The 24,090-nt window shown below is 42.4% G+C and overlaps 1 protein-coding gene across 2 annotated transcripts in view; it reads right to left on the bottom strand.

Annotated features, from left to right (window-relative positions):
• CDS1 (CDP-diacylglycerol synthase 1) overlaps positions 1–20,957 on the bottom strand; it is a 29,475-nt gene extending 8,518 nt beyond the window's left edge. For both annotated transcript variants that reach the window (XR_011679885.1, XM_071431453.1), the window contains exons 1-8: positions 20,556–20,957; positions 12,421–12,548; positions 9,330–9,426; positions 6,026–6,123; positions 5,583–5,722; positions 4,000–4,058; positions 1,629–1,711; positions 99–186 (exon numbers count right to left, since the gene is read on the bottom strand). Coding sequence is in view for 1 of the 2 variants with exons in the window: in XM_071431453.1 (XP_071287554.1) it covers positions 99–186; positions 1,629–1,711; positions 4,000–4,058; positions 5,583–5,722; positions 6,026–6,123; positions 9,330–9,426; positions 12,421–12,548; positions 20,556–20,642 (780 nt within the window). In the remaining variant the exon portion in view is untranslated. The remainder of the gene's footprint in view (positions 1–98; positions 187–1,628; positions 1,712–3,999; positions 4,059–5,582; positions 5,723–6,025; positions 6,124–9,329; positions 9,427–12,420; positions 12,549–20,555) is intronic.
• Positions 20,958–24,090: the final 3,133 nt, after the last annotated feature.

Genomic DNA, 24,090 nt, shown 5'->3' with positions numbered 1-24,090 from the left:
GTGTAAAGTATTTTTTTCCATTAACATGTTTTTGAACAAGTAACAAAATTGCTATAAATTGTAAAAGCTCATTAGCAAGGAAATGCCTAAGCACCTACCTTAATTAATGGAGTTCTGCCAAAGAAGAACCCAAAAATATAAGCGGTAATGTCATTGCAGATAACACTTGAAATTGGAACCAGAAACCTAGAGGAAGACATTAAAAGTTTCACAGAGAAAAACTGCCTGAACCTAAACACTGGACAAAAACTGAAAGAGCCAAATTTCTTTCTGGGAAATTTTTCTGCAGTATTTAGAAGGAATTATGTTTCATAATGTGTTTGCCTTTTTCCCCATGAGCACCACACTTAGCTATACTGGTTTTAGTCTTCAGCCAAACTACATCATTACAGATTCATGTTAGTTCAAGTTAAAGTGTTATTTTGATGCATGAGCTTAAAACATGAACAGGCTGGGTTTTTCCTATGAGGCTTAAAGACTGGTACCACAGGTAAGAAGCAATCAACATGTTAATGTTTTTGTAACATCAAAACAAGCCAATTGTACAAAAAGTTTAAATGACAGGTAAATTAAGAAAATATCTAGTTTTCCTTTATTTTTTCCCTTCTTATCAGTTTGGAGCAGCTTTTAAAATGTTCTTTGCATGCAGACTGCATCTGAAGTTGTTATTCAAGCCTATTAAGCTCTCTTTTCTTTCCCCCTCCTTTTCAAAGCAGGGATGTATTAATAAGCTAAAAGTCAGATTTTTTGATCTCCTGCTGAATTGTCTAGCAAGAGTGGCAATAAGAAATAGTAGGCTAGCAAAGCAACTAGGTTCAGCTTTTGACATGTGAACATAATCACTATGAAAAGTATTTGTAAATAGAAACTTTGTCAAAGGCTTTGAGCTTTCTTTCTAACTGTAAGTATGGCTTGTCTGCAATAATCTCCCCAGATGTACATATATCAGGAAGAGAACATACAGCATTATGTCCTTGGAAGAACACAAACCATCTTCCACATGCTTCTTCTTTCTTTCTCAACTTGAAATTTACCCTGTCCCTGAAGAAGAGAGGGGGAGGAAAACACACCCGCTCTCTGAGGAGTGGCTTTACATAATCAAGTTTAACTGCATTGCCAAAATTTAATGTATTACTGAAAATGAGGCACAAATGTTGCCCAATCATAACCAAGATTAAAACTCTTAAAGTATTTTAAGTACTCTGAATTTATTTGAACAGGACAGGCTGCAAGGAACATAGCCAGATTGGGGATTTCAAATTAAATGGTCCAACTTCAATAGCTCTGAGCAACTCGAAGCTCCAAAGTAATTGCAAAAGAATTGCTGGATATTCATTTGTTCAGCAAAATGCTGTGGAAACGATCTGACCTAGCATGCAATCAATCCTATTCCCTGCAAGTAAATGAAGTGATTGTTCAAAACTATCAGATTTGTGTCAGTCAATCTAGATAAAGAGGTTTCTGCTTCCTCTCCTGTATGCTTTACCCCCACTCCCAATTAGACATTAATGCTCCTATCATTCGTCCAGCTTAACTGTTCCCACAATTATTCCCTAACCAGATCTATGCAAAAGAACCAACCTTCCGATGCAATAGAGGTACAAATCAGTTTGTTACTGTCCCCTTACCAGATCATGCCTTCAAAGAGATTTTGGATGACAAGATGAGATTGAGTTACAGTGATCAGCAAAGTGACATGAGTCCATGCGAACTGTTAACAATGCAACAACACAACAGTTAGTGAAAACACCGACCCATAGGCCTCCATAAATCCTGGCACATCAGCTACAGGAGCTACTGAGGAGCTCCTCAGGAAGACCAGTTCTAGTGATAATGCAAGAGATGAGTGCATACAGTATATCACAAGTGAGCTGGCTTTCTTAAGCAAATTCTAAAACTTCAGCAGGCCTCTTCATCACTTACCTCCACCCAGAATTTTTTAACATGCAGTTTTAACACCTGATTTAATAAGACATACACCTCCAGCATGAAAGCAGCAGAGAAGTTTAAGCAATGTGATATTCTGTATATACATATAACAGACATGTTAGAACTGTAACAATAAAATGGCAATGAACTACCCATGAAAGAGTACTGTTACACAGATGTGGATGTCTCTCATAACTTATGAAACATGAAAATTCTCAGGATTAGCAAAAATGAAGTGTTTGTTTTTAAGGGCATGGTCATTTAAACAATCATTCAGTTCAGTACTACTGTATGCACTTGGTGTTTAATCTGTAGAGCCAGTGTACAATAAAGTGGTTTCCAAACAGATCCTGCAATGGATTTTATTTTCCAAACGCTTTTAAATCAAGAACTGGTAGTTTTCTCATGATACACCAAACTTAGGTACTCTAAATGTCTGGGCCATTTACACTCAAAATGTCCTACTTTAATTCTCTTATGACGTGTTTACCTATGGCAGCCAGACTCTACTTCCAGATAAGACAACTCAAGAAGCCTTAAACGGTGGAGTGGGGAGGCTGCAAGAAATGACAAAAGGTTTCTGAAAGGATTACCTGCTGGTTAATTAACACAGCTCTGCAGCAGAGTTTTTAGCATTTGTACGGTGACATTGGAACACCACCTAAACCCAAATGCCTACTAGAATCATGGAGCAGTTTGGTTGGAAAGGTCCTTAAAGATCACATAGCTCCAATTCCCTCACTACAGGCAGGGACACCTTCCACTAGACCAGGTTGCTCAAGGCCCCATCCAACCTGGCTTTGGACACTTCCAGGGATGGGATAGACTCTCCTTTTCTTCCTAAACACAGTGTTGCCACACAGTAGATATATGGCTTCACTTTGTTTTGTTGCAGTTCCTGGGTAGTCACATTTTAATGTTTTCTGGGCAGACACCAAGTCACGTGACTGACACTACACATTTTCACCTTCTTTCCAGAAGATGAAAAAGGAAAAAATAATGGCCAGTAAATATATTTAGGTTGTGCCAATCTAAAGATGAGGAGGTTTGGGCTTTTTTTGCAGACTAGAAGAGAAAGACTAGAAAAGCTGCATCTCACTGTCAGGTAAACTCTCTTACAAACAGGGTATATTATTTTGAGTAAAAGATCTTTTTACATGTTATTATAAGACTCAGTTAAGCCCTGGTCTAGAATTGGAAATCCTCAGTGGTAAAGTGCTACCTAAAGCAGTGCAGAAACAGAAGGGTTAACTGCATTGCCAGAGCTTTAGGAAATATTTAAATTGTGCAATGCCCCGATTGCTCAAGTTCTTCCAAGACAGGAGCTGTACTGCACTGTTGTTTCACTGTGATTTCTAATCATTCCTACATAGAAGTGGGACGTAGGGTGTTGTCAGTGGGGTGTTTTGGGTGTTTGCTTTGGTTTTAACCTGTAATGTTACAGAATTAGTTTTCAACATATAAGATACACATAAGAAAAAGGTTCATGCTGTTGCTTAGCTACTATGCTGATTATTAGGTGGACAAATATGAGAGATGAGAATGCTGGTTTCTTTTAATTCATCAATGATCTATTGAGACACTGCAGAGCAAAAGACCAGAACAGCTGTGAAATGTCATGGAATAAATACTTCACACGGGCGTTGAGATCAAGACCCTTCATGGTACTTTAGAGGGGCCTCTCGAAAGCAACACTTGAATCACAATAATCACTTTCCACACAATGCTGAACTGTTTGGCTTCAGACCTGGCAGGGAGATGCATCCCCCTTCTCCAGGAAGCTCTTTCATATCAGCCTATCACTAAGGGAAACATATTGTGTTGGACTTGCACAAGGCCTCACCAAGGACAGCTTGTACAGACTGAGAGGCCACATCCTGGGATATAATAATAATCACCATCATTTGGAAGGTGAACAGATACAGTCCAGCATGACTGGATTTCATGTAACTCTCAATTTAAACACATTTTCCACGCCACTCTTCTGAACTATTTTATGAGCATACGGACATGACTGTTTCTACTGGCATTTGGAATGTGAATGAGCACAGCAAAGTGCGTAATACACACCATGTAAAACTGCAGACGATAATGTTTCTTCACTAAACTCAAAACAAACATGCAGAATCCTGTAAAACAAAGCAAGTGCAGTTTATACCATCTTACATTTAATGACACTGAACTGTGATATACCAGTAATTCTCTTCCTTTGAAGCAGTTTTTAATCCCTCTGCTGCTAGAAGTGTTGGCTTATATTCAGTTAAAATTACATATAGAGTTATTCTCATACAAGACTATGATTTAGTTGACATAGATTTAGCTAACATCAGTAAAGAACATCCATAGTAAACCATCAGTAAAGAACAACCCTCTAGGCACACACAAGGTCCTATGGTGGACGTCAATTTTTAGCAAAGGAGATCATCACTTTTAAAAACCACTCGAACGCCAGGTCAACAAACTAGTTTTGAATACTCAACGGAAGTAAATGAAAGGAAAAGACCAGCTTGCCCCTTTCCCCCAAACAGGCACATGACTGCAGGCTATGCAAGTGTGAAGCACAGGTGTTGGAGAATTCAGCTGACCAAAAAGAATTTTCTGGGTGGCTAATTGAGCGCTTCTTCTCTCCTATGGTAACTTCCTGCACCAACAGGGGCCCAGAGGCCCCCAAAAGACCCTGAACCCCGGGGATTGCCCCTAAGTGACCTCACAATCCCAACACCAGGGGGCTCTGCTATGTGCTGCCTCCTCCTTTTGCTCACGCTTGGCTTGTCTCATGTCTCCCCTCACCAGCTCACAAGGCTTTATCTAAGTTAGTTTCCCCAAGCCAAAGCCAGCTGAAAAAGGTCAAGTCCTGCAAAGCCGGTTTCAAGTTTGTGATCTAAGCACTGAGCAGAATTTTTATTTGGTTTAAGGAAAAAAATCCAACAGTAGAAAAACTGACAGACCATCACAAAGATCAGATTTCTCAGTACACTTTAGAAATATTTGTAGCATAGCAGGCCCTTGTCCCTTAAACCAATCTGAGTCTTCAGATGATTTAATTTTATGCTAAACTGCATTGCTGAAAAAATGTATTTACGTGTTCACAAAGCAATACCCCAAAAAAGTACCAACTTATGTCTCTTCTTCCTAGAAAAAAGGCTTTTTAAAAGTTTTTATTTGGACAGAGAGGAAATTTTTCCATGAGGAAAGTATCTGAATATGTTGCAGGCAAAATTAAGACTCAGGCATTTTGACTAATCAGTTTAAAAATATATTAGTAAATCCTATTACTGAAGACCTAGGAGAACACTTGCACAGTAAAGAATCAACCCAGCACAGCAATTACACATACAAGTCATCTCTAAAGCCTGCCAAAATAGCATCAGGTCTTCAGCAATCAAAATTAATGCTTGCCAACCTATTTTGAGCACTATTATCTCAACTGTCTCAAGATCATCCCCTTGTTTAGGCTTTCTTCTTTTCAGTGAATGCAAAATTTGTACTCATCTTCTCACAGGAAAAATATAACTGCAAACACCTCATTTCCTCAAGCATTATGAGGAAAAAGAAACAGGAAGGGCATAATGATGGGGAATAATTAATATTTTAAAATTAAATGAGCAAATGCAGCACAAAGTTCTTTCATTTTTGTGATTTCCTGCACTTACCTGTTAAATAGAGGGCAAAAGATATAAATCTGTGGTAACGAATGAGGAATTGCAGCTGTTCTCTTCTTTGCACAAATGTAGCAAAGTAATCAGCTACAGTCTCTCCATAAAAGAAGTAGTTCACACAGAGCAAAAAGTACCTGCAATATGCAACATCTAACGGTTATTTTAATAAGACAATATATATTAAATGCAATTATTAAAAACAAAACAAACAAACAAGGATTTATTTACAACAAGTTAAAAAAGATAAGTAATAAAATGCCAACTGAATTGTCCAAGTTCACAGGGGGAACACAACTACAAAATTCTGTATTAGAGACAGATGTCAATTTTTATGTCTGCACATGACCCACAAAGCTGTCATTCCACCACAACAGGTGAGGAAGAAGATGATTTAAGTATCACATCCTGGCTTATTGATGTTCTGGCTTGCTACTTACCAGCTGAGGGATCTAAACCATGGTAAATCATATGAGTGGTAGACTCTGTAACCAATAGTAATGATTTCATGATAACACTTCACTTGAATGCTTAAGACCTAAAATAAGAGAAATAAAAAACTTTGTAAAAACTTTGCTGCAGTTGTTTCTTACAGGCAGTAAGGAGCACTGCAGCCTGCATTAAGGGAAGACATTATTCTGAAGTCAAATTCCAGTCAGAAAACAGCTTCAAATCAGATCCAAGGAAAAACTAAGCTCCACTTAAAACTTTAAAAAATCTCAAACCACTGTACATGAAGGAAAAAAACCCCACATTGGGCTAGCTTCAAGAACATACTTGTGAAACATGAGAAGGCTCCTGACCTTTCTGCATTAAAACAGTTTGATAGCAGCAGGTCAGAAATGTGTCCTGTAAAGCAAACTCTCCTATTTCTTTTGGCTAAGTTTTATCCTTACATTTAATTCTAGACATATTTTCTGGGCCCAATGGAAAAAAGTAGCTGTGAAACACAGGACACCTAGGTCTTTCACTTGCAAGGATCTCATTAAGGGTTATTAGCCTTTATGATTAGAGGCAAAGCTCATCTAACCCAGGTCTGAATGTCACGCCCTCCCAGGCCTTCATTTGTTTTGCTGACCTCACCGCTTCCCTGCATTGCCGGCCTCAGTCGGGCAGTGTGTCCTGTCATGCCTTTGGGCTTCAAAGGACTCTGCCACGTCCGTCCGACCCGCAGACTCTGAGTGGATCAGCAGAGGTATGGAATTACCAAACTCAGTGCCCGGGTGATGCCGTGCAGGGGCGGGAGCACCAGTCTGCCCGCGCAGGCGGCAGCGCCAGCGCTCAGGCCTTCGAGCAGCCCTCGCGGCCGGCGCATTCCATCTTGCTCAACGCCTGAACGCCGATTCAGAGTCTTACACCACCTCAGCAAGGTAATTTTGGAGCTCCCCTACCTTGTTCTCTTTCTTCTGCTCAGCCAAACTTACAAAAGTTAAATGCTATAGGCAAGAACAACATCACAGGATTGCACTTTACAGTGGAACAGGGCACCAGGGTCCAAGCCACAGAAGCCTGTTACCCGTGTAGCCAGCAAATGCAGAGCATACATTCCAGCTCTTTAGAGCAGTCTCAGGTCTTGTCCTCCAAACCTCACTGGATTACTCCTCCTACAAGTCTCTGGGCATTTTCAGTCCCAGTATTGAGATTTGGTTTTAACATGACAACTCTTATTTAAATACAAGCTATTTTATTCCAGTCAAATTAAATATTTCATGAACAAGGCTGGGTTTTCCCTCCATTCTCCTTTTCATGTAGTCTCGAATATCAACTTAATTACCAGCTCATTATAATAGAAGACAGACTTTTTGCTTTATGGCACAAAAGAGGAACTCTATTACAATTCTCTACTAACTATGATTACTTTTTGGTTCATGTCTTGACTGCTTGCCCATGATTGCAATCTCACAGTATACCATGAATACACAAAATCACCCAGCAAATTAATTAGTTCCTTTTCATTCATAATTATAATTCTCAAATGTAGCTGACTACTAAAGGATTGATTGTGCAGGGAAAAAAATTCTTTTTACAGCAACCTGCACTTTAAAAGGGCCTTTTTTTTTTGTTTCTTCATACACTAAAAAGAAAATCCTCCATGAATGAGACAATGAATTAGTAGTTTGTTATGTCATTCATCTGAAAACAGGAAATATTAACCAAACTAATTCGGGTGTAGAAACTGCAATGCAGACCATAATGCTGGTGAAACAGCATTCCAGTCTCTCAAGACACTTGATTTTATGACCTTTGGAAGAAGGGGCAGGTGACTCAGAATGACTACAAGGATGTTGTGAGGTTATGCAGGAAGAAAAGTAGAAGGGCCAAAGCCCAATGAGAATTTAATCTGCCTACTGCCATAAAAGACAATAAAAACTACCTCTATAAAGACATCAGAAGCAAAAGTAGGGCTAAGGAGAAGCTCCATCCTTTGTTGGATGCAGGAGGAAACACAGTGACAAAGAACAAGCAGAGGTTTTTGGCCTCTTTAGCGGTAAGACCAGTTGTTGAGCTGGTTACCCTGTCCCCTGAGCTGGGAGACAGGGGTTGGTCTCTTCTCCTAGGTAACAAGTGAAAGAAAATGCCTCAGTTTAGATGGGAGCAGAGGTTTAGATTGGATATCAACAAAAATTTCTTCATCCAAAGGGCAGTCAAGCATTGCAAGATGCTGTCCAGGGCAGTGGTTGAGTCACCATCCCTGCAGATATTTAAAGGATGTGTAGATGGGGGACTTGGGAACACAAGGTAGTGGTGGACTTGGCAATGCTGGGTTAACAGTTCAACTCAATTATTTTAAAGGTATTTTCCAACCTTTAGGAATTGTATTTAGGAATACAATTCTAAAATTGCCTCATAGGAGGCAAGAAAAAAGTTTAAAAATTTTGATACCTGAACAAACTTAGAGTCAAAAGTCGAAGCAGTTACCTAGAAGAATCAATTTCAGCATATTAAAAGCTAAATTCCTGTCTGTATCTTTCTAAGACTGTTAAGACTGTACCTTTCTAAGATAGTTAAACCATCATTCCATAAAAATATCAGCAATTAAAATGGTGCAAAGAAACAGTAAAGGCTGACCTGCTATATAGCATGTATGAAGATTATTATAACTTTTTTTATTGTTATCCTCATCAGTATTTCACTTCATGACCTAAAAACGCACTTTGTACCTCAGAAAGGGATCTAGCTCCAACTTACAGATAAATGCAAGGCCACAATGAAGCCTCATAGAGAAATATGGAATTAAATGAGCATGTCAGAGGAAAGCCTTTCATGCCAGTTGCAGACAGGAGGCCAGGGCTGCCTGCTCTCCTTAGCCTCAAAATGCACCTGTCTCTTAATTTTTTGGTTTAAGATTTTTTCTGTTGTTAGTGGATCTGGAGTTTTCCCTGAATTGGTTTTGGTCTGATTTTTATTTGTTTGCTTTTTCAAACAACTTCAACATGCAACAGCAGGTGATACAAACTAGTCAATGAAATGGATGATAGTAGTTAAGCAAGGCAACAGTAATTCAACTTCTTGGAGCTACTTTAATTCCTAAAAAAAGAAAAAAAAAAAATTACAGTATCTAATAAGTCCTTTATCTGTAAGGTCCAGTTTTTAATCCCTCAAGTGTTTTTCAGAAGTATTTACATTAACAGAAATGAAAGACAATTGCTCTGAATTGTCCATGCAGTTTCCTTTCAGCTCAGGGATGATGAATGAAGAGATCAAATAACTCTTGCACAGAAGAATGCATTTAAATAAACTTACCAGAAGCATCAGCATAAATGATCCCAGATATATAATCAGAAAAAAACCAGAAATCATAGCTAGGGAGAGAATTCCACGAATCCACCAATTTTTCCACCTATTAAAAAAAAAAAGGCAGCAAGCAGTTATAAATGAAAATGAATTCCACTTCCTCTGCTAACTAAAGATTAAACTGTATTAGAAACAGTGGGAAAAGCAGAAGTTTTTGTGTTTAATCAATGCATAGCAATAAACACAGGATCAAGCTACTATCCTACTGAACAGGATGCACAGTAACAGAAATTAAAGTTGGACACCTTTCTTCTACCTGCGTGCTGCCTCAACCCTGCCAAATGTCATTTGCAGTGAATTGATACAACCCCATATTGAAGCTGCTGTGAAAATACATCAGGACCCTCCAAAAGCATCACGTCAGCTGCAAGACTGATGAGAGCCCAGCCATGCAAAGGCTGGCATATGAAAGAAAGGCTGCCAGACAAAAAGCAAATGATTCTTTGAGGACTAACAGACACAGAACAGAACCTCCGAACAAAACCTCCTTTCTACAACAAAGTAGCTCTTTTGCCAGGTAGAGAGTTATCTATTGGAAGCAGTTCTATGCTCCTGTGAGCACTGGAACCAGGACAGGAGAATATGTGGCAGTTGGGGTTGATGGGTCAAACTAGCTGTACTCTTTGACCTTGTAGATCTTGGCAGCTGCTAGTGGCTACCTAAGGAAAACAGAATAAAAATTTATGTTACTACAGAGTCATAGAATCATTTGAGCCGGAAAAACATTTAAGATCATCGAGTCCAACTGTTAGCCTAGCACTGCCAAGTCCACCACTAAATCATGTCCCTGACTGCCACATCTACACATCTTTTAAATACCTCCAGGGATGGTGATTGCACCAGATCCCCAGGCAGCTTGTTCCAATGCTTGACCTTTTTCCTAAATTAAACCTCTCCAAACTCCAAAGCTCTTTCCTAAATTAAATTTTTGAAACATCCAACCTAAATGTCCTTTGGCACAATTTGAGGCCATTTCCTCTAAAAGTCCACTGAAGCAACTAACCACAAGCTACTGCTAAACACAAAGCCCCCTACTATAGCCTGAAGACATTCTTCCTAATGTTTTGCTTTGCATCAGTCTTGTGTTTCACTGCTTCACCAGGAGATACACCTGGTTCAGTGTTAGTTTTGAATCAGACTCCAGTTCCAATGTAAATGTCAATAATTTGATTTTCTAGAATGTGAATCATTGACAGGTTAATGGTAGCTACAGCTACTAATTAGATTTGCCTTAAGTATCAGAATAGAGGCAGAAGAGGCTTTATCACAACATGTTTTATGCTGCTCTATGATATGGGATACACAGCAGCAGCTTGGCCCTGGTGGCATATCCATAGTGAGCAAGATTCCTCCAGAAGAATTCAGCTTCCTTTATGAGTAATGTTAAAATACCACATGTTACCTTGGGGGTGTTGGCAAGCACAGCACTGGGAAGACAACTTCAGTAAGACAAGAAGCCCCAGAATTTAGGAAGCAACCTGGCAAGTTTATTGTACCCCAACTCTCTGCTAGAAAGTTATAGACACCATTACTTTCAAAGGTCAAATACAAGGAGCATCCACATTTCTGAAAGTAACAGTGCAGTCCAACCATGCTGCACATGATGAACAATGACTCTGCTGGGATTGCTGGCTACTGAACTGGCAGGTAATTTCAACTTCAGCATTCATAAAGCACCAAGAAGTTAATTTTACAGTCAGAGCACCCTTTGTATACTTTGGTGCAAACACTCAAAGAATTTCAAGCCCATGAAACAGGAAAGATTTCAGCTGCACCTCTTAGTTGCAGGCTTTGAGGTATCACCATGCCCTTTGGAACAAGTCTGATTTGGAGACCTAAGACTTCAACATTTAACACAATGACAGAACTCTGAAACAGACAGTCCTTGCAGTGTGATGGCAATAGAGATTATCACATTCTGCTCACAGTTGCTGCAGTTTAGAAACAGGCTTTTTAAAACCTGAAGCATTACATCTGCTTATAGCTCATGGACATAACAGAAATGGACGACAGATTAGAAAATAAGCAAGTAAAAAAATTCATTTCACAGTGCTATTGGAGATACCTGCTGGGGACCAGTTTTATTACAAGGATTTGGAAGGTTTTAATTATAGTCTGGATTAGAGATCCTTCTTCTGACTCTTGCAAGACCTAAGTTGCTTCTAAAATATACACTGCATATTGCTTAATTTGTTATATTGAGCATAACATATATATGACACCCATATTCATTTTAGTAGGTAGTTTTTTACATCTATCATGTAAATGCTCTTCTGTTGCGTTGGTGAAAAAACGCAACTTGCTTGCCCCAAAAGCATTTGACCGATCAGGTGCTGTAAAGGGACTGCATAAAAATTTTACAAGGAACTTTATCCAACAGCCTACAGGAATATGCACGTCCACACAACTATCTGTACACATACACATCCCCTCACATTTGTTGGCCATCAAGATCCTGGGAAGATGGAGGTAGAAACTGAAGTTTGAAAAGAAACAGCAAGAAAAAGAAAAGTATTTCTTTAAAAAGTATGGACATATCAGTTATGATGCATTTAACTGTACAGCAAATTATTTAGAAGTGGAAATATCACAAGAATCTAGCAAATCTTGAGAATTTACTCAAGAAACCTTATCTTGAGAATTTAAACATCTTTTCATTCATAAACCAATCCACCTCTCAATCTTGGAGGTAGGATATCAGTTTATTACAACCTCCAGAAATAATCATTCTGTAATTCAAATTCTTTAGGCCATGTTATTGCAATGTTTAGACTCAGTAGATATTTATATAAATTGTGTTCATTTAGAAAAGCATGCAATGGGTAAACACAGGTGTATGCAAAAAATAGTCTACTGAAGGGCTACTATCAAAGCATAAATAAGTCAATAATATCCAGCAACAATTTATCCTTGAAATTTTCACACCTACCATATAAAACTTAAAACTGCAGTACAATTTGTAAGACTTAAAACTGCAAGATAATCTGTATGACTTTTAGCCACCAGCTGTTAAATTTGAGATATCTTTCTTTCACTGTACCTGGCAGATAAGCCTGACAAAGCCCTCTTGAGGATTTCTGGAGTGCTGTCTGTTGGTGGAGGAACATCAGGAATATCTGAATCACTTCTAAGGTCCAACTCATGAAGTCTTTCTTCCAAATCCACTTCCTATCACAAAAAGAAAAATAAAACTATCAGAAAACTCAATATAAAATGAAAGATTATCAGATCTTTTGTCAGAAAACAGTATTCTGAGTCAAACATTAGTTTAGGGACTGATAATATCTGCATTACCTTCTAAAAGAAAACAATGGTATACCAGTGAAACTAGATGTTGTAGGAGACAAATGTATGCCAGTAAATGTTTATAGGAAGGCCTGTACTTGGATGTTGTGACATTACCTGCTGTACTCAAGAAACTTCCCATCCTAGGCATCACTTTTTCATGGATCTATGTTTCCAGAAATACTCCAGCTGACAGAATACTGGAGTTTGCCAGAAATCCTCAAGCCTTTAACACATTCCCTCATCTACATCTCAAACTACCCTTCTACGGAATAAGGGGAAGGTTAAATGTCACATTAAGAAGAAACAATAGGAAACTTAATGCATGAAAAAACTATACAATGAGAAGAGGTTGCTGGAAGTTTTATACATGGTACATTGAAACCTCAGGCTTGAAAAGAACAATCCAAAACCAAACTGTGAAGTGACTGAGTGTCCCATGGACAGAGTATTACTCAAAATAATTTTCTGTATGACTGGAACACCATAATTCTTTCTTCAGTGCTTGCTGAGGACTGCTAGAGAAGACATCATTTAGACACACTGTGTGTCTAACCCAAATGCAAAACAGGTGCTATATATTTTGGTGTCAAATTGTTACCAACTCTCAGAGCACAATGTCAGGACTAATTTTCCCTCAGTTAAAGCCAACACAAAGGGTGACTTCAGTCATTGTAAAGCTGCAAACACCACAGCTCCAGGGAGCTGGAAATCTGCACTCAGCCCTGGCACAGCAGAGAGCAATCTCTAGCTCAGTGTCTGGCTCTTTGGAGACCTGAACTTCCTCCTGACCTCCCTGACTCTCCTTACCTTCTTACAATCTCAAACAGCTTCCAGCCTGCCCTGGTGCCTCAAGTTCATCAGCTCTTAACAGTTCTGGGGACTGTTAAGTAACTGTGCTTTAAAACTTTCTTCTCCACTGCTATATGCTATTTCTCCATCTCCCTCTCTTTCCAACTTCCTCATCTCAGTTCTTTCTCCTTATTTCCATTCTCCTCTATTTCCATTAATTAGAAACTTCTGCTTTTCTTTCCTACTCTTCCATAACAATATTACTTTCTTCCCTTGTTCTGAGTATTTTTGTCACTTTTTCTGAGCCATCAGAGGTACATCCTCTCTTTCATCCCCACTACAAGACACCACAGAATTCAGGTGCTTACACCCCCAGTCATCCCACCCAAGCCTAGCATGGTTACTCTGTTTATAATCCATGGCCTTTTCCCTGCAGCTGCACTTTGGTGTAACCTCTGTCCAAGTGCCTGGCCTCTGCAAACAACACGAGGCAGAAAATAGTTTTACAAAGCTGGTTGCCCAAAGGCAAGGGCCAGCCCACACCTCGGGGTTGGGCAGAGGGAGCTGTGGAGGGGCCAGGGGTCAGGAGCTGACCAGGGTGCTGCAGGCAGGCTCCAACCTCAGGCCCTCCCCAGGGACACTGACCAGAGGAAAATCACCATCCTTCCCATTCAGACAGTGCTTTCAGAACCCGAGACAGTGTGCTTGCACTACACACACGCACAAGGCAAGTGGGTAGGTATGTCCTCTCTTTTTTTAAGTTAGGCCTGGGTTTTTCTCATTCACTTGATGTACCATATATATGCCCTAGATGAAATCATCAATTTTACACCATTTACTTCTTTCAAAAAGGTGATCAATGCTTCCCCAGACCATTCCACCACAGCTGAATAATTAGGCAGACTCTGCCTATAATTAGTACAAGTAACAAGAGCAAATAAGCTCTGGTCCAGACAGTCTGTAGAACACCTGAAAAGGCACATAAATAAATAAAACATTACCACACACAACCCTGCTATTCAGAGATGTTTCTCACAGTGTTGTACCATAGCCTAAGAAATCACCTATAGATGCAATTGAGGGGATCACAGCTCTCTCCAAAAGCCATGTTTCAACTCCTGTGACCTGCTCTGGAGTGCAGCAAGCTGTCTGTACAGTCCTACAAGACACCACTCACCGCGCAGATGACGGGCATTAATCCTGGCCCTAAGACCATGACTTAGCGTCTTTAATATTAATCCCTGCTTGCAGATGGCAGAGATGTTCTCTCTTCTAAGTACTCAGAACTAAGAATATCCCCAAACTTTTTTATTCCACTTTGGTGTTGCAGAAAACAACTGTGTTTAAAAAAAAAAAAACAAAAACATTCTTAGTTTTGTCCCTCTGATCTTTAAACACACAATTATCACTCATAAGCACCTCATTATCAGCAATACTTTAAATTTGCTACTTCTAACATCTGAATTCACAAGTGCACAGCTTTCTTCAGAGTATTTAACCAGCTGGAAGAAGGGGCCTGTGTTTATCTGATGTGATTTTCAGCAGCTCATGAGAGTTTGGCTGGTGCAACCCACAAGCTGCTTAGAACTTGGTGCATTTTTTTTTTTCCTTATATTACTAAAATAACCAAGGGGAATCAACACCTCAACTATCTTCGACTTCCCTGTGCAACATACCTCAAAAATTACTATGAATGCTTTATTTTCCAGTTAACTGCTATCACAGCCACAACAATTTCCTGAATGAGGCATTTAATTTGTAAACTCAGGAGCCAAAGAGGACATAGCTCACTAAAAGCTAGTTAATTGTCTTCTGAATCCTTAAGTGCTTAGAACCCCATCACTGGGGGATGAGACTTCCTTGCTAATAATTTTCTAAACTATTTTATGTGATTGATTACAAACCTTCCAGTTTATAGCCATGAATAACATCATTATGGAAGGAATCACTAAGTTAATCATTATAAAAGCACTCCAAAAAAAAAAAAAAAAAAAATCAAGAGCCTTACTACTGCAGCTTGACCTTGTAGAAGCAGTTCTGGAGTTCAGCACAAACCCAACCAGCCCTTCCTTCTCCTGCTCTTCAGATTTGAGATGTGGCCAAGCTTAGTACACAGTAGCATCAAGGACCTGTGAAGGTCCGTGGGAAATGCCGTGGGTTTCACACTGTGAGCAGGTACTTCGGAGGTTTACAAAGGTTAATTGAGACCAGCACAGGTTGTACTGTCCTAAGTGCCTAGGAAACCCTTCAACCCCACTCGAAATTAAGTGTTTTATCCAAGGTGTTTGGATTTTTTCCTAGAGTTTTCAAACTGCTGGTGACAGGACTGTTTATTTATATACAGAGAGTGTGCCAGTCCTGCCTGCTTGATTCACACACAAAGTGTCTGTAAGGGGTAGACAGTTTAAGTTTAGTATTCTCAAAAGACAAGACTTTCATCCTTGTGCTAAATCTTCTCTATAAGAACACAGATACTTGGCCATACAAAGGGGGAAACTCAGCCAGTCAAGAGCTTGAGCCTCCATACCAGGAATTCAGAATATGTGACATCTTGCCATAAATTAGGCTTCCATGTGGATTTCTGCTTGCCCACTATTTTGCAACAGCTCATGAAATACAGCTGTGTGTCATGGAGAGAAATCCATCTTTCATCATCTAAAAGGCCACACATTTGAAGTGCTGCTTTGTGCCACATGCCCTCCACTACAATTAATACGTGCCAAGCAAACCACGCACCAGAATTATTCTGGTTACAAAGGCACTTGCAATGTTCCTCTTGTATGGCATTTTCCCAGGACACCATAAGGAACTCCTAAGTAGATAGCAAATATGTTCTTCTTTGAGAATGTAACATCCCCAGGAAGAGCAACTAAAAAAATGAAGCCACTGTCCAACAATTTATGAGAAAAAGTTAATGAGCAAAAGTATTTAGTTATTGTCATTTTATAAGTTTAAGTATTACTTGAAGTATGTTTTCTTCTCCATCTTTGATCTTTCTGCAGTCTCTCTCACAAGTTCATAGTAAAGTCAAGAGTTCAGTTAGAACACATTGTAGAGTGTTTAATTAGTTGCACTTTGATACCTTCCTCTGAAGCCAAGATAAAGTATCAGAAGATCCTGAATAATGAAACCTTTTTTTTCCAAACTATTAAAGCCTGGCATATGCAGAAACACAGGCGAGAGACCTGCACATACTGAATCAGAAACTGGAAACTACAGACCCTTCGTTCTCTGCATTAGTACTAATTCACCACCATTTCCAAGAAAACAGATGCTTGGAAATAGTCTGCCTTGATTATTATTACCATGCATGTAGCAGAAAGCATAGAGGTTAGACTTCTCTGTGAAAATTAAACTGATACATTTTTGGGGTACTCCAAGAGATGAAATCCCAATGAAGTAACTAAATGATCCACGGCAGACAGACAGATCCACAATAGTCTATACTGCAGTTAGGAATTTCATTTACCTCCCAGCAGGTTTCTGAGGTTTTGGACATTAAAAGATCCAAGTGCCAAACTGAGCTTCACAGGTCTGAACAACTTATCTGGCAATTGATTCCTTGGAAGGGCTATCCCATGGAACAGAAACAGCTTTTTCAATACCACAAGAGAAACAGCATTCAGTGATTCCAAGCTTCTTGTAGTTATAAATGATTAACAGCCAGCAATGCAATACAATCACAATTCCCCCTCCCTGTCCTACTCTGACAACTCTGTACAGTACAAAGAAGAATAACTGTAGGATTTCTTCCAGGATATGCTAATTTTTTTGGAAGCATTTGAAAGCACTGTCCCTTGCTTTTTAGCAAAGAAAACAAACAATTGAAATTTTAAAAGAATCATGAACACATGAAGATCAGCATCTGAATGCCAAGTCATTCCTCTTTCTCCCAATGCTCACAGAGTATTTATGAAGGCACTTTGACCAGACACTCTTAGGAAAAGAGCAGCCAGGGCAAGGAGCGGGAAGTAAGAAAGTGACAACCAAAAAATCACTCCTGTATGCCACAGGACAATACAAAGAAAACAACAAACTTGTGAAATTGCAGGGCCCTACACAGCAAAGCCATGCTCACAGCAATTTTACAAAATGTCACCAGCTCAATAAGCTAGTGAGCAATTGGAGACACTAAGACTTGCAGAGCTTGGGAACTTCAAGAAGCTTTCACAAAGGATATATCATATTCCTTCATAAAAACCAGGGAATTTAACTTTCCTTTGAAATTACATCAATATAGAAATAGCTACCAGTCGTTTCAAATTAGTGACAAAAAGGCATGCAAATGAGGAAGAAAATCCCCAACAGCTTCACTTAAATTCAGTAGGAAATGAGCATCTATGGACATAGTAAGTGTAACATGAAAAGTACCAAACAGCACGTTGAAAATAGGGCTCAAAGTAGAACACAGAAAAACCTTCTAACGTATTTAGTTTCTGGAGTTTTTCAATAAACATAGAGGGCTTCTCTACTTAGACAAAAAAAGGTGTATGTTGCCTTTATATATATGGAAGGCTTGGTTTGGGCCAACAAGAGCAGAAGCAGAACAAAGCACATACAATCCCAAGAAACAAGTTTTCTTCTTCATTACAAGTGATGAAGGGGGTGATGTTCCTGAGCTGCATTCTAGAAAGCAGTGCAAACCCACTGAATCGTGGCTATCTTGAGTAGTTATCAGCCAAAGAACCAGTTTGGAGTCCAAATACAGGATCACCACATGAAAAAGGTCATCTCAAAATAGCCAGAGGACAATAAAAGTATCCACTTGCTGTAAAGTCCAGGCAAGAGATAGAGCAGAGTGATAACCATCTAGGAAGATGTATAATGTGACACCTGTGAATCCTGATGACCAGATGCTACTCATCAAATCACCTACAGCAGACATTATGTGTGTGCTCATATTCAAAACAGAGTCCCAAACTGTGACCCACTGACTGAAAACTCAGTACAAAATACTGGTTTATCTCTGCAGTTACCAATGGCACTAAAGCCAACTTAATATGTAAAATCAATCCCTACTGTCACTTGTGAGCCACGACAAGGGTCACCAGTGCTGGGCACATTGCAGATGGGTTCAACAACTCCAGTGGGAACACAGAGGGTCCCACAAATAACCCATGAGAAAGTCTCCTGTGCAGTGGAAAAGGCTTTCCATATTTGTTGTTCAAGTGAACACAAATGTATGCACATTGAAATCTATCTCCTGTAACCAGCATCCTGGCTGCATACACAGCACCAGCCTCCTGTCTGCTCAACATCATCTGAAATGGGATGAAACACTAAGCTGTTGAGTAGCTGGAGTAAAACCACAGTAGGCCTGTAAGTAAGAACAGCATTTCCTCTCCAAAAATCACACAGGTAAACCAAGATTAGAGATACCCTTTGGAGGTCTGGGTAGCAGAGGCTTTGAATGGCAAGAATTCTTTGAAGGCAGCTCACTGCACACCCCAGAAATAAACTTACTCTGCAAAATAAAGCAAATCAGAGTATCTCCACAGAAAAAAGCAGCTTTTGGAGCACACTGTGATGAGAAATCATGTTTAAATTCAATTCTCATCTACAGAGAAATAATGTGCACAGCTATAGTCTAAACACTCTCTTATGTGATCACAGCTCTCAATGTAGCACAGCACTACAAATTTGCAAATTCATTGGCTTTGAATTAAAGCAACCAAAGCATGGAATAAAAAGTCTTGAGTTTCACTTTCCAGTTCCTTGCCACAATGCCTTAAGGCAGACTACACACTCTGCAACATCAACATCCATGCAAGTTTAAGCAGTTACTGATTCAAGTAAAAACACACTTATTGCTACCTCAATTTAGCCATCAGAAAGCTTTTTTCTAAACTTGAATTCCAGTTACCCAAATGAGACCTTCTCTTTCATTTTATTCAGACAATTAGCAACTGTAATGTGGTGATGTGCCTAGCTTTTGTAGAGATAAGCCTTAACTCCACAGCAAACAAAAGAACAGCACTGTGGCTGTTTTGCCACTGTAATGAACCTGATGCATAGACTTAGTATTTCAAAAACCTCTTGCCTTAGCAGAAATGTCATACTGTAAGTCCTTTCCAGGCCAGAGGTGAATGCCTATCACTTAACAGGCCATAAAGCAGAAAGAGTTGCTGAGGAAATGCTGACACAGCCTTTAAATGGAGCAGATCACTGTTCTGAGTTAGCTCCAGTGCTACTGGACTGGCCCAACCACACTGAAGCGTGCTCTTGGCCTGGGCCGGTGTCCCAGTTTTCTCCGGGATAGAGTTAATTTTCTTCCCAGTAACTGCTACAGCGCTGTGTTTTGGATTTAGCAGGAGAATGATGTTGATAACACACTGATGTGTTGGCTTCGCTGAGCACTGCCTAGCCCAAGTCAAGGACTTTTCTGTTTTCCGTGCTCTGCCAGTGAGGAAGTGCACAAGAAGCCAGGAGGGGCCAAAACAGTTGACCTGACCTGGCCAAAGGCTCTCCTGGGGGGTATTGGCTGAGAAAGACTGATTGCTGCCCGTTGTTGGGCAGGTGGTGAAGCAATTGTACTCTGCACCACTTGCACTTCCTTGGGTTTTATATGCTTTTTTCTCATCTCCCTTTTCATTAATGCTAGTATTTCATTTCAATTATTAAAGTGTTCTTATCTCAACCAACTGGTTTTACCTTTTTCCCCCGACTCTCCTCCGCATCCCACCGGGCAGAGGGGAATGAGGGGTGTGAGGGAGCGGCCGGGTGGTGCTCAGCAGCGGCTGGGGTCACACCACGCCATCAGCTCCCCAGTCAAGAGGTGAGATACGACACGCAGCCACGGCGCTGAGCTTTCGCTGCGGGCCCGGAGAGAGCCTGGCCGCTCCCATTTCGGTCTCGCCACGGGGGAATGGCAATGGGGTAAAACACGCGTGGGCACACAAGCCCTAACTTGGCACCTGGCCCTCTCTCTCCTCCCGCCACCCGAGAGCGCGGTCGCGTTACAGCCTGGGAGGGACCGGGAGGGTCCCTGATGCCTGAAAGCAGCGGAGCCCCACGGGCGGCGCGGTCCGGGCCCCTGGCGGGAGGCAGCGCTGTCCCCCTGCCCCAAAAGCCGCCGCCGCCGCCCCCGCGCGTTCTCACCTTGTCGCTACCCGCCTCCTCTTCCTCCTCCTCCTCCTCTTCCTCCTCCGGCTCTGTGGCTGCCCTCCGCCGCCGCCGCGCCGACATCGCGCCGCGGGAGCGCAGCGCCCACCCGGGGGGAGCGGGCGCAGGCGGGGCCGCGATCGGGACGGGGAGGGCGCGGAGGCCGCGCCGCGGAGCCCGCCCGCCGGCTCTCCTTCCTCCTCCTGCTCTTCGGAGCCCGGCGCTGTCCCCACCACCGGGGAGGCGGCGCTCCAGCTGCGGACGCCGCCGCAGCTCGGGGGCGCAGCCGAACCCGGCGCCCCGGGAGCGGAGAAGCGCCCGCGTCCCCGCGGCCGCGGCTGGGGCGGAGCGGGCGGGCGGCGTCGCTCACTCAGGTGCGCCCGGCGCTCCGCCCCCGCCGCCGGCACCGCCCCCGGGGCGGGCAATGAGCGGCCCGGCCGCGGGGCTCCCGGCCCGGTGCGCGCCGTGCGCCCGTGGCCAGACGGCTGGGGCGGTGGGCACCCGCAAAGCGCCTAACCCAGGCGTGCAGCTCCATGTTGTTCTCTCCTGGATGCCAGAATGGCCGCGGGACGCTGCGTGCCTGCAGCCCGCCGCTGGAATCCCCCGGGAGCCTGGCACAGCCATCTCCAGGCAGCCCCGCTGTCAACTTCGTATCAGCGTCCGTGCTGCAGCCCGCGCGGGTTTCTGCAGAGTGCTTTGGTTCCTTCTGGGATACTCATGCCCACCTGCTCTGTGTCCATTTATGGAGACAGGTGTGGTGCTTGGCTCGTCCCTGCCCCACCATGCCATGTGCCCTGCCAAGTGTGGTGCCACCAGAGCGCACAGAAACGAAACACACCTGCCTAGGAGCTCACAGTGGAGAAAAGCGCTCTGCCAGGCCAGCTACACGCGCTGAATTCCCGCAGCACCCTGTATCGGTGCTTGTGCCACTCCACCGTTCTTGTATGGCCACTCTCGGCCTGGCCATGGCAACAGCTGGCTGCCTGGGAGCATTCCCATAAAGACATGCAGTCTAGATGTCACTTCCATGCCCACACCCCGGCTTACTGTGCCTCCAAACACAGGGCCAGCACCTCTTGTGAAGCAGTGTCAAGCCACTCCTGCAGTCATTTACATTATCCGTATGGTGACTGGCTTCACCAACCTTAATTGGTTTTGTTTCATTTTTTTAGCTTTATTACATAAACAAGATTATTATTATGTCCCTCCGAAAGTATGCTTGGTATGTTTTTAATGTAAACACCATTGTTCAGAACTGATGCTGTGGGTGGACATGGATTATGACATTAGTAAAACAATTCCAGTCTTTCTGCCAGGAAGTGGGGACACCCCAGTATTTCAGACAAACAGCCATTTATGCGAAAGATTTTACCTGTGCACTGCTGACAGTCTCAGGGGGTAGTATGTCTGCAACATCCCCCAAAAAACTGCAAAAATGTGCTAAGAGAAGGGCTGGTCCAGCACAAAGCAAAGCAGAGACCCAAAGCTAGGCCAGACAGGCCACAGAAGCAGTTTCTGGCATTGTGTCCCGTGGTGAGATAATGTGAAAGGTGAAAGCAGCATCCCACTGCAGGTCAGTGATATGGCCATATGGCCAGGCCTCTCCAACACTTTACTCTTGCTAAGTATAATTTTCATGTATTTCTCCATAAGTGAAATATTATGGGGTAAATTGAGTTGGAAAATTTCAGCTCTCTTTGCTCAGAATATGAGAGGGTGGGAAACAGATCCCCAGCAGGTCAGAAACCTAAACCATGCAATGTGAGCAGAGGGGACCCCGATGAGTAATGAGGCATCCTTTCCACTCTCTCCTTTTTCAATATGTTTCCCCTTTTGAGTTTTCCCTTGTGAGTGCTCCTCCAGCAAAGCTCCCAGAAGAAACCAGTTTCCCTTACTTCAAGATGTGCATTTAGCCTGTTGGCCCTGCAAATGGGAGGAGCTGTCGGGGGGGAAAGCATAAATGTTTATTTTCTCTGTGCAGAGAGAATAAGAAGTGGTTTGTCTGGTCCCCACCCCTTCACTGCCCATGGCTGCTGCAGCACAGATATCCGGGCTGTTTCCCCCAGCATGCAGCTCCCACACGTTCCTCAGTAGCCTGGATTGGGGTGGACACCAACTGCCCTGTTTGCACCATGGAGCAGCTGGGTCTAGCTCAAGAAGTACATGCCTTGTTACAGCCCTTCCTGGTAAAGCTGGAGTGAAAAATATAGGGCTAGAATGACCAGATTTCTTTTGCCACAGGAAAAAACCTTCCTGTGGTCAATGAGACAGAGTCTATCCTTCAATACCTGCATAAAGATCATTAGGCAGATCTTTACATCCCATCTAGGAGAAGAGTAAGAACCTCCATTTCTTCTACATCTGTGCTCCATCCTTAACCCAAACAGTGAAGGGAAAGATAATTTTTTTAGAAAAGCTGAGAGGAAAAAATATTTGTTTAGCAAATGATGTGTTGGAAAAAAGTAGCAATAATGTCAAAGAAGGAAAAGGTGAAGTACTCGATGCATATTAATGAGCAGAGGCAAGGCAAATTCAAGAAGATAAGTCAGTGTACAGCAAGCAATGAACAACTGGTGACAGTGGGGTGAGGGCTGAAGTCTTCTGGGCAGGGCCACTGGGAGAGAGAAAATTAAAAACAAGGACTAGGCCCCAGCGGGATCAGGCAGGAATCCAGCCCTGGCTTTGCTCCTCTCTCCCAGCCGGGTGTTCCTGTTCCTGTCATCCACCTTTTCACCCACAGAGTGCTCAGAAGTGCAAGAAGGGACAGCAAAAACAGTTGTATCACAGCAAAGCATTTCAAGCCTCTCCACCTCAGAGGAAAGAGGCAAGGGGTTCCCAGGAGAGTTGTGGGGCAGGGGCTTATGGATGAAGCAGATCATGGGAGTGTGGTTGTCCTGCTTCTCAGCTGCAAGGCAGCACCTTGCAGCCACGGGAGCCTAGTACCTGGTTAAACTGGTCGGATGGGAATTTTCCAAGTCAACACCCTGTTACTCAGGTTCCTTTGGGGCAAGTAACTACCCTGGCTGGAATGTAACATCACTTCTCCAAATGTTGTGACTAGGCATGGTTTCACAATGTGTGGCAGAAACTTCCATGTGCTCCCAGGACTGAGGGATTAGCATGTCAGCCGACAACTCTCCTGATATTCAAATATTATCACCTCTCCTGGATGGATTTCAGTGTCTTGATGTGTGAGAACCTCAGAGGTTTCTGCTGCTCTGTGTTGCCTTGTATTCCCACATGAATTTAGTGGCTCAAAGCTGCCAGTAAACAACCCAAACGTCATCTACCGACTCAACATTATCTGCAGCACAGGGAAGCTTCTAACAAGCAAATCCTTGCACTTCCCCCCTCTGCCCCGAGCTAGGACACATCACCTGCCCGGCTAGGCTGCCCCCTGCCCTGCACTCTGGTTATCCACAGCAGGCAGATCTGCCTCGTCTGCTGCTGGCTGAGCCCGGAGCTGCCTCTGCTCTGAGCCTCGACCTACGTACAAAAGGAGGAGTTTTCTGCAGGCAGACGCAAAACCGGA

The sequence above is a fragment of the Agelaius tricolor genome, unplaced genomic scaffold (genome assembly GCF_023055355.1).
Source record: "Agelaius tricolor isolate 1412-34295 unplaced genomic scaffold, bAgeTri1.0.p SCAF_8, whole genome shotgun sequence".
Taxonomy (NCBI): Eukaryota; Metazoa; Chordata; class Aves; order Passeriformes; family Icteridae; genus Agelaius; species Agelaius tricolor.
The sequence above is the reverse complement of the archived record's forward strand: the minus strand, read 5'-3'. Positions and strand labels throughout refer to the sequence as shown.